Raw genomic sequence first — 14,580 nt, forward strand, 5'->3', positions numbered from 1 at the left:
CCCTCCTAGATAATGCATTTTCTGTTTGCAGAACCAACAACTGAGGTTTGTTGGCCAAATTTTGTGAGGGCAAAGCAAAGATACAAAGCTGCATCTCATCCAAGGCTTTATTTGTGTAATGGTGCAGGGGCACACAGGATGTGGAAACTGTTTTTCTGTCACCTTGTGGCCCTAGTGACACTGTGTTGGAGCCAAGGTTATTATGGTTTTGGATTTTTCATTAGTTTTTATTTTTATTGCATTTTGGCTTCTGTTTTCAAATTCAGTTTAATTTGTTAATTTGCTAGTTTAGTTTAATTTTTATGTTTTTAAAAATGCTTAGTTTGAGTCTTTTTTGTGATTTTTGTCAGGGGCAAAATTCAAAAAGGTCTGAAAAAGATATTGTGTAACAATAAATCAACAAAACAGTTTTAGAAATATGTTTTCAACAATGTATTCAACAATAACTCCAGTACATGAAATGTACATATGAAGAGCACAGATATGTAAACAGTCTACACAAGACACCATGTGTAAGTGATGTGTGCCTGGAAAATAAATGAAATAACAGACTAAAGAAGATTCACACAGTTGTGTAGACGTCCCAGTATTAATCCACATATTAACCAAGGCTTCCTCCCGCTTTTGGTGTTCCTGCGTATTTACTAACCAGTTTTCCGGTTGCCAGTTTGTGCCACTTTGTGATATGGTCACGTAAATTTTGATTAATTGATTTGTGTACATGGACATGATCCGGGTTCTCTGGGGGACGCAACAATCGGGAAATGAAATGCCACACACCAGCGACCAAAACGGTAACGGACCGCCACACACGATCCACAGCTGTGGGGACATGATCCGCAACTTTCAAAACTACTCGCAACTCGCCATTGACATACACACTTCCAAATTCATAATCAACGATTACAATGAAAATAAATGTAAATGTGCTGTATTTATATAGCGCTTTTCCAGTCTTAACAACTGCTCAAAGCGCTTTTACATCTACAGGAAACATTCACCATTCACACACATTCATACACTGTGGCTGGGGCTGCCGTACAAGGTGCCACCTGCTCATCAGATAAACATTCACACGCATTCACACTCCGATGCGCAGCACCGGGGGCAACTCGGGGTTCAGTGTCTTGCCCAAGGACACTTTGACAATGACTGCAGGGGCGGGGATCAAACCACCAACCTTCCAATTGGCAGGCAACCGCTCTACCCCTGAGCCACAGCCGCCCCTAACAACATCAACGTAAACTGTACACAAATGAGACTGGACTGTCTCTGTCCTACAGTTGTCTCCGCCATGTTGCCTGGCTCTGTACCCATCCATCCATTCCCTGTACCAGGGTTAGCTTCTGTTTCGGGGAAAGCGGGCTTTGCGTTCTACTTTACCTTTTTAAGGTAAGCTAGGTTAACTTCCATGTGTTCCTTTTGTCTCAAACGTACTATCAAATTCATAGGATTATTTTTCCTTTTATAAAATGTTTCAATATTTTACCACCTCACACTGCGAGGCACTTGCTTTTGTTTGACACAGTCATATTCAAAAAGGACTCTTGCGCTATCTTCCGACTTTCGGTGCCCCCATGATACCAGGTGTGGGGCATGGACTACGTTGTGTTCAGTTTGACATGGAATGTCGGAATTTCTGGGTTCCCAGTTGGAAACTCTATGTTTGTAAAAACAGACGTTATTTACTCTATGAAAGACATTGGCAAAGATGAAAATTAAGTCATTTTCGGTTTTAGTTTCATTCAGTTAGTTTTGCAAACAGACATTAAAGATTCCAACCTTGGTTGGAACCAGGGTGCATTTAGGAAGAATCCATTAATCAGCCAGTGTCGTGTTTCATGAAAAATCAGATTTTTCTTTCTTTTATTCCTTTTCACAGCAGTCTGCTCTAAGCGACTAAATAGCTCAGAGCAAACATACACCACAAAAGATTTTCTGCCACAAAAGCCTCTCCCAACGTGACTCTGAAGTAACTATATAGTACCTTATATTAAATTGGCGTGGGAGGAGATAGCACATCTGGCAAAATAACAGAAATAAGACTGATGGTATTTGCCAGCCTTTTAATTCATGACACATATTGGCAGTTCTGTGCTGGATGGTAATTACTACAAGCACAGCAATGGATAAAACATTTACATTGTAAAATGGAGATTATTTAAGTTTTAAAGGGCAACTATTATATAGCATTTCCAGGTTAGTACATGTATTTTGTGTTTGTACTAGCAGCATACGCTGTTGTTCCACTAGTATTTAGCATGACTTTGTACCATGAAAATTACCTATAAAGGCTTCTAAACCAAATACTACAGAAATGGACATGTCCCAGCAGTAAAGGCACATGTAGCTACTACAGTTAGCAGAGGACACTAATGGAATATAGCATCACTTTCTACAGTCAAAAATTACAGATATGGCTTTTAAACCAAATACTCCAAAGCCCAGACATGTTTCAGGAGTAATGTGACCCGGAATTGGGGAGAATTTAACGACACTGGCATCCAAGGTTCACATTGTTCACTCCCGTTTGCATGTAGCTACATGCGACAATGTTAACACTGCAGTAGCTTAAAAAAACACTTCCTGCCTGGAGCAGATAACCGGTCATAGAAGTCCGGCTTAGAGTTGGCTTAAAATCACAGTAGGAACCGCCAAAAACACAACAACTTGCCGTACTCTCCACCCGATTGAAATACAACCTTTATTAGCTAAGAATTACTGCAACAATCGCTAAACGCACAGCTAACTCACGGTCCTCTCTTCCCAATTTACAGCCCCCCCTCTCTTGGCTTAAAATGGCTCACCGCTGTCGGCTATGGCCGCTGGACGCGCTGCACATTGTAAACTGCCGTGTCCCGTTTGCATGCTCCTCCGATAACATTAGCCGTGTCCCGCTTGCTTGCTCCTCCGATAACATAAGCAGTTAGCAGGGTGAGCATGGCGGCGTTAGCCAGGTCCAGTCTGGATCACTTTACTGGTTGTGTCTTATTGTTTTTGCATGTATGTAAACATCTCAGGTACTCCCGTCCCTTGTAGCCGTCATAAATTAGCCTGAAGCTAATGCTTGTCTGTTCAGGAGGAAATTAGCCAACTCAGTGTCCTTTTGGGCTCTAATCTGTCTCAATCTTTCAAATACACCTCCAATATTCACCCGGGTTTGTGTTACGCAATTGGTAAAACATGTTGTTTCTCTTAGGTCGGGTAGAATCTGTCTCCGTTGATCCCGTTTGTTTGTTTGCTGCTTTTATGGCTGTACTAAAGTTACAGCTGTAGCGAACTGAGTTTAGCTTTTCACAGGTATATCTGGCAACCCGGCCTGGCTGTCAAACTGGGTAGCTGATACCAACACAGGCTGAAACACAAATAGACGGAAAGGAAATTACAAAAGGAGAAAATATTGGCATTAGCATTGTTGTCAGAAAAGATTGTATTTCAACTTAGCATGTTTCCCTAATATCTGATGATGCATTGGGGTCATTTTTTGATTTATTACAGAAAATATATTACACATTGGACCTTTAAAATCTCTTTATATGTGCACTGCTTGGTATAGCCATGAAAATATCACAGACAATGACTCCTTCATCTGCCATGAGACTCTGACCGAGTCTTTCTGTAAACCCACAATCCAGCCCTGACACCAAATTTACCCAGCACTGCTTGATTATTATTGACACACACTATATTGCACCTTTTGCTACCCAATGGGACAATCTCCATCACTGTGAGTTACCAAAATGCAAGATGAATACCTTCAAAGGAAATAATGTGTATCTACCGAAAAAGCCAACACAAAGCCCACCAATGCAGTGTCACAAAAATAGAAGCCTGAGTACCCTTATAGAAGAAACCACTGGCTGATTTATGTGTTGTGCTTTCATCACTGCTGGCTGCAGACTCAAACTGAATGCAGTCACTGACTGTGGGAGCGCGTATATTCGGTTTGATCACAATCAGCATCCAATAGATAAATTTGCCCATGTACAGTTTGTGGACTTATTAAAGTCAAAACAATATTTGGGAAATTGGTATTGACAGCATCTGCATACAATACAGTAGTTAAAAAACAAAAAAATGTGTATTTTTGGACAGGGAATATTCAAAGTGTACATTGCCTAGCAAGAAATAAACTGCACACTGCAGGTAGACATCAATCCTAAAAATGTTGTGTTTTGGATCAGAAGCTTTGTTTCAAAGGTATATACTCAGGGTTTAAAGGTTTCTGTCTGTTTCTCTTTAGTCATAACTAAGGACATACCAACAACAAAACAAAATACAAAAGTTTTTTTGCCCGTAAAAAAATACAGTTTTGGAATATTGGATTGTATGAGTTTGACAATCGACTAATGTGGACTTCACCGGAAAACAGGAAATAAACAGAAGTATGGATTACAACTTGTATGCCTTTCTGTCAAATCTACAGCAGTCAGATTCACTGTGTTCACTCAAAAGGAACTGCACATGGCTAGGCATTTTAACGACATTTTGAACTTGTTTAGAGGCTAAAAGCAAATTTCAAACTTGTCCTGTTTGAGCCTGTTGGGTGCTATCTCTAGCAGAAGGATAACACGGTTTAGACAGCACCGATTGGTTTAGTTTTTCTTGTTACTGAGAGCACTCTAATTTCCTAGCAATAGACCTACGTGTTGAAATCGACCGGAATTATCTTTTAAGATTAGCACCATCAACTTTGGGTGGCTGTTAAAATTTGAACATTTATTAGCCATTTGGCTGGTGGACCAAAAAGTTCATTTTGAACCCTGGCTACATTTCACTCGGATCTGGTAAAAAACAGCTAAATATGTTTTCACAACTTGCAAAAAGAACTTTACTTCATTAATTTTGTAATCATTTTTGGCCTTAACCTGCATTTCTAACCTTCAGGAATAGCATATTTCTACCAAATCCCATGATTTGCTGCATCTCCAGTGGTGTGACCGATCAAATGAATCAGATGATCCTGGCTCATATCATACAAAAACGTGTCATTAAAATTCCCCAACACAGCTCATATTTTGCCGATGTGCCGTTTTAATTGAGCAGAATGAGAGGAGTGCTGAGGCAGCAGCATCTGATCACACTGTCTGGAGCAGGAAGCAATTTGGTCAAGCAAAACCGTCCACTCTTCAACAAACCAATTAATTATTTATGAGCTTCAGTGGAGCAGGGAAAGTTAATTTATTGTTATCATTAGAAGATTGTTCTGTTTGGGTCCATGTGAGGAAGAGTCAAGCTACAATTACAGGCTCCACCGATTAGACAGGACTTCATACGACCGTGGCAGACAGCCATTCTCACACTTCACAAGTTACCTCCAAACTTCAGCTATGAACTTTAGGAAGATTATACCCTAATGAATGCAAATTAAAAGGTTGACAGAAGCAAATGAACGTGCAAGGTCAGTTGTCCAAGTTGACATGTTATATGTCAGGGGGAAATTATTAAGTTAATAAGTGTACTTAAAAATTGACTCTTTAGGAGTTAAAGCTAAAGTATTGCCTTTAAATGGATACATTATCATTAGTTTGGAGTTACACTAACAATGGGGGATTCATTGTTTTAACTTCAGTGAACAACATATGTGTTGCTAATTAATCTTTACTGTAGTAATGAATGTACAGAAAGTCCATGGTCAACATATTGTCCATATTGGTTGAACATTTGTGACAAAGGGTCAACAGCGTTGGGTGTGTTCAGACATTCTCTCTGTAGCACCTGATAATATAGTGCATAACTGATCGCTGTTTATGTGGAACTGAGTGAGACATATACAGTACTAGAAAACATTTCAAGGCCAATATCAAAGGAAAACAACTAGAGTTAATTTGAATATACAGTATGTGTGATAGGGATAAAATAAGGCATTGCATCAATGTGGACGATTCCGCATCGATCCAGCGACAGACCATAATTGATTTTAGCCTACTGATGTTTGTTGTTGATTTTCCGTGTTTTAGTTTTTGCTTTTTGTCAGCTGTGTTCAGACAGAAGGAAGTGTCTTTTTGAAGAACAGATACAACAAAGAGGGGAGTTCTTACAAACCTGACTCCTTGAATTTTTTGACGCACCGGTATATTGAATCAAGTCGAATCGTTGACAGGATTGTCTTAATGGAACCGTGAGGACAATGAAGATTCATCCCCCCTAATATTTGAGTTGTGTGAACTTTTAAAGCACTAGCAAATGACAGTTTTCTTTTCATGATCAAAGAGCAGTTTTGCCACAGCTCCCACATATATTGTAAGAAAGTGAAGAAATATGTCTTTAGTATAATTGTCATTGCTTCATTGCAAGTCCTGTATTCAATGACAATGACATGCAAATGGAAATATGCATTTAAAAGTTCTACTTAGGCAACATTACATCACAAGGACACTTGAAAAACATAGGGCTTTTTATCACACATCTCTATTACTGTAGTCTGTATCTGTTCATTACCTTTGGGCAGCTTAATCAAGTAAATAACTTTGATTTGCAAATGTTTACTCCTCCACGGGAGCATAGAGCCATAACACGACAGAATGCAGAGTGAGGATCTCATTGTTTGTGACTAGATATTCATTATTTGCTAGCCGTCTGCCTCTCTGTCCAGTGCATGGCTGATTAGCAAGCTGGGGACGGATAGGTAATGACGGCAACGCTAAACTCAATAGCTGTTTTATAGGCAGCAGTGCTTTATGATGCTTGCGCTAATTGCCGGTGTGATTAGTGAGGTGTCTGTGCCCTCGCTGGTTGCTCCGGCTGTCCTGTGTACTGAGCTCTCGCAGACCCCGAGCACTGGGGAAGAGTGGGTGTGCGGCAGATCGTTGCAGGAGGAAGACACAAGGGCATAATTGACTTACCGCTTTTCTTCTGCCCCTGTCAGCCCTTTTTCTGTGTGCTGCAATAAAGAAAAATTAACTTAAAGGCAATCAAAGGTTTTTTTCTTTTCTTTTTGATCTCTCTGCAAAAAGTAATCTATTTCTAACTGTCAGTGAATAGAAGAAATCCAGATAAATAAGCAGGAGACTGATTTGCTGATTTGATTTGATACAGGTGAGAAAAACACTTTCTGGCTTTGAATGGGTATTCTGTGATCCAGGTGTACCTTGGCCTGTTTATATAAAGGCCTATGTCCTGAGACACAAAATACTGTTCTCTGAATAGGTTCCTCTTACCGTTTTGACTCGTGAAAACCTGATTTGAAAGATTAATGTGCATCTGCCATCAGCCTGACCTCAATATTCAAGTTTTTGAAAAGCAGCTATTGCTGATGTGTCCAAGCAGACAGTCTGTACTGAAAGTGAGATGACTGCACACTTACTAAGGCTTTTTTGTTCAGACACATTTTACTACCAGAGTTGCTGTAAGTGAATTTGCATTGATTTCAAGTTGTGTTTGCATACTTCCCTCCATGACCTTTGGCTTGCAGACTTTTTTTTCTTTTGTTTCTGTGTTTCTAAAGATATCTCTCTCTGTCTGATACTGCCTAATATCTGTGCTGCGTTTATACAAGATCATTACCTTGCATATTATTTCTTTCTATTGTTTAACACTCTTAATTGTACACACATAAACAGTTCACATTGCAATAGATGTGCATACAGGAAACCACCACAAATCTTCATTGTAAATAAAAAACACTTTGTTGGGTTTGTTAATGATCACATACACTGCAAAACATTTTGCACCTGCATTAGTAGATTTGTATGCCACTTGGAGGCAACTCAACAAGCTGTAAAACATTGACATGTTGCCTTATTATTGCTGTACATAACTGTTATTTTATGTGAAACAGTTGCCTATTTTAATAACAAGAATAACTTGGACTTACATAGTGCCTTTCAAGGTACCCAAGGTTGCTTAAACCAAAATAAAAGGGGGGGGGGGGGCAAAGGATTTAGTGAAAAGAAATGTTTTTGAACATGGGCAGGGATAGGCAGGGCGGACATGGAACGGTAGACTGTTTCAGATTGTGGGAGCAATGGCAGAGAAATCCCTGTCCCCAAAAGTTCGCAACCTGCTGCGGGGGGTGTCCAGCAGGTCCTTGTCAGAGCCCCGCAGGGAACGTGACAATGTGTAGGGATGGAGGAGATCGTTGAGGTATTTTGGTGAGAGTCTATGGAGAGATTTTGAGGTGAGCAGCAGGATTTTGTTGGTGATGCGTGTCTTGACTGGCAACCAGTGGAGCTGTTGGAGGATGGGAGTAATGTGCTGCCAGGGCTTTTTGGTTAGAACCCTGGCAGCAGAGTCTGGAGATAGTGCAGTCTGCTAAGGGCCTTGGTGGTCAGTCCAGACAGGACACCATTGCAGTTATATAAGCAGGAGGTGATGAAGGCATGGATGAGTTTCTCAGTTACTGAATGTGTGAGGGAAAGCCGGAGTTGTGAGATGTTTGTGAGGTGGTAGAAGGCGCACTTGGTAAGGCTGTTGATGTGGTACCGGAAGGAGAGAGTGGAATCCAGGATGACGCCCAGGCTGCGCACGTCTAGAGATAGAGAAATCCATCCACAGCCACCCACAACCATGGCCACGTATCCAACATACTTGAATACTGTTGCAGGGGCCACCACCCTGAGTTCTATCTCATTATTATTGAATGTGTAGGTTTGTGGTCATCCATGATTTGAGTTCTTGACAGTTGACAAGTTGTGTGGGTGGGAGCTGGGAGGTGGGTTGAGTACTGATATGAAGTTGAATTTTATTAGCATAGCAGTGGAAGTTGAGTCCATGTTTATGGATAATATCACCTAGGGGTAGCATGTGACTGGTGAACAGTAGAGGACCAAGCACAGAGCCCTGGGGCACGCCATGGTTGGAGGGTGCCGGATCAGAGTTGGAGCCATTTAGGTTGATGAATAGTTTCCAGTCTGTGAGGGAGGACCGGAACTAGGGCGGTGCTGTGCCACTGAGGCAGATGAGCTCAGAAAGGGCGATGGAGAAGGATGGTATGGGAAACTGAATCCAAAGCTGCAGAAAAGTCAAGGAGGATGACGATGGCGATGAGGCCATAGTTTCCAGCAAGCCAGCAAGAGCTCATTTCAGGCATTTCTCAGCAACCATCTTACATATAGCTAATAAAAGGAATGCCCTGTAATTCATATGTATTCCACACATGTATTACTGTATGCGCCACATAGACTGCCGCTATTTAAGAAAGAGAAGATCCATGTAAGGAGGAGTTTAGGGTGGAGGGATGGGTCCTAAAGCACAGCGCTTTTCAAGTGGGTGAGTTTGTAACTTGGAAGAAGTTAAAGAGAAACACAAGACTTTCACCCAGGAAACAGGTGTTTGTGTCCCAGGAGTACACCCAAACCACAATTTAAAAAAAGATCTTTCTGTCTTCACCCAGCTCACACTCACCTTTTGTATGCTAAAATTAACTGTAAAGGCCGCTTAACTTAACTGGCATGTGCCGGACAGTAGCGTCGTAAATTTGCAGGATATCATACAAATTGCTGTGCATACGTTTTCAAGCGATGTCATATGAACCCGTTCATGAGAAGGCTATTTACACAGCCAGCAGATAATAAAAAACATGAGCAATTTCAGTATTTAAAAGTATTTTAAAGTATTTATCACCAATGACAAACAAAGGCCAACAATTTTCTTCTAGTTTTCTCAAAATCCCAATGGAAGTTCCAAAATTGGAGCTTAAATTAATGTCAACTTGACAACTTGCAATCAAAATCAAGCTAATAACATATGTGCATTTCACTATGTTGCTGTATAGTTGATTATAATCTGCATATTCAGACATCAGGCCAACAATATTTAATTGTTTTTTTTTTTTTCTTCTTCAGTGGTTTTGCTCATTTGGGTTGATATTGAGCTTCCTCCATGTTTCTGTCCTTCGAACGCTTGCTGGCAGCACAGTGTTGAGCAGCGATCCAGGTTTCCTCTTTGTCTCTCAGTCTCCTCCTCTCTCTCTCTCTTGATGTGTGTGAGCTGAGTCGGGCCAGAGCCGGGCAGGCAGCCATGTCCATCAGCTCCATCCATCAAACACTGGGCCTGGTGGCAGAAGGAGGATGACGGGCAGCAGAGAAGGGGCAGATGTTTTGCAGGAACTGATATGTGTTCACGTCCATGAGGGATGTCATTACGAGGTGGACAGAGAAACGTGTAGCTGATTAGCAGCTTATTAAGTCAAGGACACTGGCTCGCAGTAACACACACGGCTTCCATTCTGGCTTACAGGGCTGATGCCTTGCCAGTCATGGAGAACCCGAGTGTCTCAGACAGATAACCTCTACTTTATCCCCCGCTCTGTTCTTTAACTCTAATCTCCTTTTGAGATACCAAAAAGCTGCTTTTTTTGCCATTTCAAGTGTAGCTTCCCTGTGTAAGCTTTAAGGGAAGAACTCAGAGGTACACAAGCCTAGTGAATTTTTCTCTCAGAGAGCCCACACTGTATTGTGCTAAGTAACAAAAAAAGTAATAAAGTAGCGTCTCCCTGGGGGCATGTGGGGATTGGACGAATTGAGAAAGTGGACAGTTCGCGGTGGGAGGGCTTTAGCCCTGATCCAGGACAATGGTTAAATTGGAAATGTTGAGAATCTCATCTGTACCCTGTTGTTTTTTCCTTTAGTTGGATCTCCTGAGTTGCCCTCTGAACGATAAGCCCTGCCTTGTGTTGTTGGAAATAGGGATTTGCTCTAAATCACATCAGCCTTGTCCAGCGGTGTTCTTTCTTTTCTGTTGTCTTTCATTCCTCCTTCCTCCACTTTTTATCACCTGTATGTTTAAGTATAGCTTACCGCATCATAACTTGCATCAATCTGTTTCTGCATTTCACGTGTTTTGAGTGGTGAGAGCAATAAATGAGTTATGAGCACAACGAAACATACAGGCAGAGGTGGGCCTCATTATGGGCCTCAGGGTAGATTCTGTCAAATATAAAACTCTTTCACTAACAATACACCTTTTTTTGATTAAATAGCGATATCATTTCTCTGGACAGCAATGATTAAATGTTTTGTATGCATGAGAAAATTAGGACTAGAAAAAAAGTCAACCTCCGAGTCCACTGATTTTCAGAAGTGGACCTTAAAGGAGATGATTGGTTAACACACCTGGTGTCTTATTTTTGTAGTTGTGGCAAGCATTTATGTTATAGCCAAGGTATTACAGCAAGTCTGACATGTGAAATTTTAAGTCAAGCCTGATCTGTGCAGTTTGCCTCAAAACTGGCAATCCAAACACAGACATCACACACAAAATACCCAGGAATCCACACATTGGTCATTCCAGAGATATACTGTAAGTCATCAGTGAAAACCTGCATTCTCCAAAAGAAATCTCCCAAGAGGTTAATCCTCTACCCCAATAACAAAAACCCTTTTAACCTTTCTCACATAATTGCATGTTACTTTGGCTGAACGGATGTACATTTCTGTGATAAAACCTGACATACTTCTCCCCTTCTGCCATTTCCAGCCTTCATTCTGCAAGGACACAGTTGCTGCATCCGAGACTTAGCACCACCCGGAACAGATGTGATTGGTTTAAAATGAATGCAAACAAGCCAGGGCGTTTTTTAAGCGGTGTACTCTACGCCATACCCTGGCTGAAAGTGCTATGGAGATAGGTCTGGCAGTGCAAAAGTAATTGCATTGAGTGCAAACAGCAGCTACTAGCAGCTAATGCACAAACGTTTTAGGGTGCATTTGTCAAAACGTAAAAAAAGACAAAGAAGAAGATCATGGTCTTCTACATGGCAGCATAAGTTCTCCTACAACAAATAAAAAGATTTTAAAATGGGTAAAGGTTTTTTAAGCTTGTTTCAGAACATGTATTATACCACAAAGATGTAGCCCAAACAGCCAGTGGTTACCCCACGTTAGCCAAACTTATTTGGAACCCAAACAACATAAACAGGTTTTTGGGTATGTGAAAACATCGTAACACCAATGTTTTTAAGAAGCTGGTAGAAGCAACGAAGAAGGGTGTTCGCACGGTTAAAAAAAGTCTGCCACTGGTGGAAAACTTTGAAAACATCTTGCACGGCCGCATGCAATATTAGTGGAATATTGACTTTCTTTAGCCATGTTGACATCTTATTCGGAATATTGTCTTTTTTGCAATAAGGGCCAAAACCGGAATAACTTATGCATGCATACGTCATTGACTCACCGCACTTCCATACCAAAATTGTGTGCACACTGTTCATTGGGGGATTTTCCTGGCCCTTTCCAGTGGGCTCACTTTCACTCTTTCTTCCAAGAACAGTGGTTTAAAAGAACTGTGATATGAATAGAGCTTTATGCAGTGTGCACCCAAACCTCCCCGCCGCATGCCCAACCTGTCATGTGCATTATAAATTACAAGCCAGGAAGTTGGGAGACGGAGCCTTGTAGTGTTTTCCCTCTCCTGGCTGCCAACTAGTTGATCTCGGTTATCTCTGCCATTCAGCTGGCAGTGTGAGCCGACCCTCTCTTGGTTTTTCTGCCATCTCTTTGCAACGTCAGGTCCAGTTTCGCACTTGAGGCTGGATGTGTCAGAATCGCAGTCCTCTCTCTCCAGGCTGTCTCGCTCTCAAGGTGAGTCAGGCCCCGTCACCACTCCTGTAGAGACGTTACCCATCACATGGCGTTGGTGGACGGCCAGCAGTTAATAGCACTGTCGTGATTTGTCAGGGAAAGTACTCATGTGCTGACGAGTGCAATCACTTAGAGCAAGGTTAGAGTGTTTATGGGTTGGAGGGGAGGTGGACGGGCAAATGTAAATCGGCACAATCACTGCAAGTGTGAGCCTTGGCACAAACTGGGTGAATAAAATCCTAAATTGATATTGACAGCTTGCCGAGAAAGGAGTCCAAATACAAGCTCAGTTCAGGCTGGAAGTACAAGACATGGACACATTCAGTAAAGCTGCAAAGATAAATCAATTAGTCAACTATTAAATTAATCGCCAACTATTTTTATTGTTGATTAATTGATTAATCTCATCCGAGGATCTTAAATTTGATTTTTTTCTTCTTCTTCTAGTTTCTTAACTCCTCTGGGACAGTAAACTGAATATCTTTTGATTTGTGGCTTTGGGAAGCACTGATCGACATTCGTTCTGTCATTTTATAGACCCAACAACTCACCGATTAATCGAGAAAGTGATTGACAGAATGATCAGCCCAAATCTTCGGGAAAAATGAAGCTCAAAATGGAGATTTTGTAGACTTGCAATGGATTTGAAACTTAATCCTACATCCTGTCCCCTGCACATTCCACATATCCTATTGTCTTTTTAACTTTTTGCACTTTTTTGTACATTATCGATAATAGAGCCTCTTTCTTTCTTCTTAATGTTAAATAGTTGTATGTATGTATGTATGTATGTGTTATTTGTTACTGCATTCATTGTTTTCTGTATGCACAATCTACCAAAACAAATTCCTAGTACTGTTAGTGCTACTACCGGCAAGACATCTAATTCTGATTCAGATTCTTCAAATTCTTCTTTCACAGAGGCAAATTCCTGCACATTCCTGCACAAGTCACTGACTTTCTGTTTGTTTGTCCTCTCTCTAGAAAGAGTTCCTGGCAGCCACGACTGAAAAGGACATCTTTGCCCATCTGGGTCTTGAGTACATCGAGCCTTGGCTGAGAAATGCGTAGGTCTCGGCTGTTCCCTGACTGGATAGCAATCGTGCGCACATCACCGTTTATCCCATCTGCTTACCATTTTGCGGCTCTCCTGTGATTCTTTTTCAAACAGCTTTTGATTTCCATGCCGTTTTGTTTTTGTTGTTACTGCTATTGTGCTTCTCGTTGTCTAGACTGATGTATGATTCATAATTCTGCTTATTCACTATTGTCTGTTAGCTAGTAAAGACTCTCCTCTGCAATTCACGGCCTGCCTGTCTCTGAGTGTTATAATCATAGGCGGGACACAAAGACAAATCAGTCCGAGTGTGAATCCCCTCGGGCGCCGGCGAGGTGTAGGCAGAGGAAAGAGGAAATCTGAAAGAAACACAGAGGAGAGGGTAAGATGGAAGTGGGTGACCACAGAGCGAATGGGGAAGACAGGAAACGATGAGAAAAGGGAAGGGGGGAGCGAGCTTTTGTTAAGCAAAATGTTGTAATCACCCTCCTCCTGGCAGGAAAGTGCTTGATGTGAAGCTGAGCCAGGTCTCTGGGGGAATCGAGAGGCGGGTAATGAGCTTCAGATAGAGGAGCGTTCGCTGTCGCCATTTAGCCCCCATTGAAGCCTGCGTCCACTGGAGATCATTTAGCTGGCATGCAGCAATCCAAAGACCCACAGTCTCTGCTCTTGTTCCACAATGAATCCCCCTTTCCCAGATGCTCAGATGAAATTAGAGGCAATCAACTAACCGGGAAATCAAGAAGAATTCAGACGGAAGGTAAATTAGTCCACTAACCACATGAATGGGTCTCAGCATTCAGCAGCAACTCCGACTCCAGTGCATAAAACATGTATTACGGTATTGGTTTGACTTAGGCTTATGTTTTATGTATGATGCTTGCTTATCAAGATTTGTGTCCGTACCGTGGCTGTGTAGAGCAATAATTCACTAATGAGGAAACTTTATTGATCCCTTTGAGCAATTTGGGTCATTCTGACTTCTCCTGGAGTCTGGTATGG

At 41.6% G+C, this 14,580-nt stretch overlaps 1 protein-coding gene across 1 annotated transcript in view; it reads left to right on the forward strand.

The window, feature by feature from the left end:
- The window catches only part of dntt (deoxynucleotidyltransferase, terminal), a 105,338-nt gene extending 90,776 nt beyond the window's left edge, over positions 1-14,562 (forward strand). The window contains exon 11 of the mRNA XM_034899267.1: positions 13,506-14,562. Coding sequence (XP_034755158.1) covers positions 13,506-13,592 — 87 coding nt within the window. The 3' untranslated portion in view covers positions 13,593-14,562. The remainder of the gene's footprint in view (positions 1-13,505) is intronic.
- Positions 14,563-14,580: the final 18 nt, after the last annotated feature.

The sequence above is a fragment of the Etheostoma cragini genome, chromosome 17 (assembly GCF_013103735.1).
Source record: "Etheostoma cragini isolate CJK2018 chromosome 17, CSU_Ecrag_1.0, whole genome shotgun sequence".
NCBI classification, from domain to species: domain Eukaryota; kingdom Metazoa; phylum Chordata; class Actinopteri; order Perciformes; family Percidae; genus Etheostoma; species Etheostoma cragini.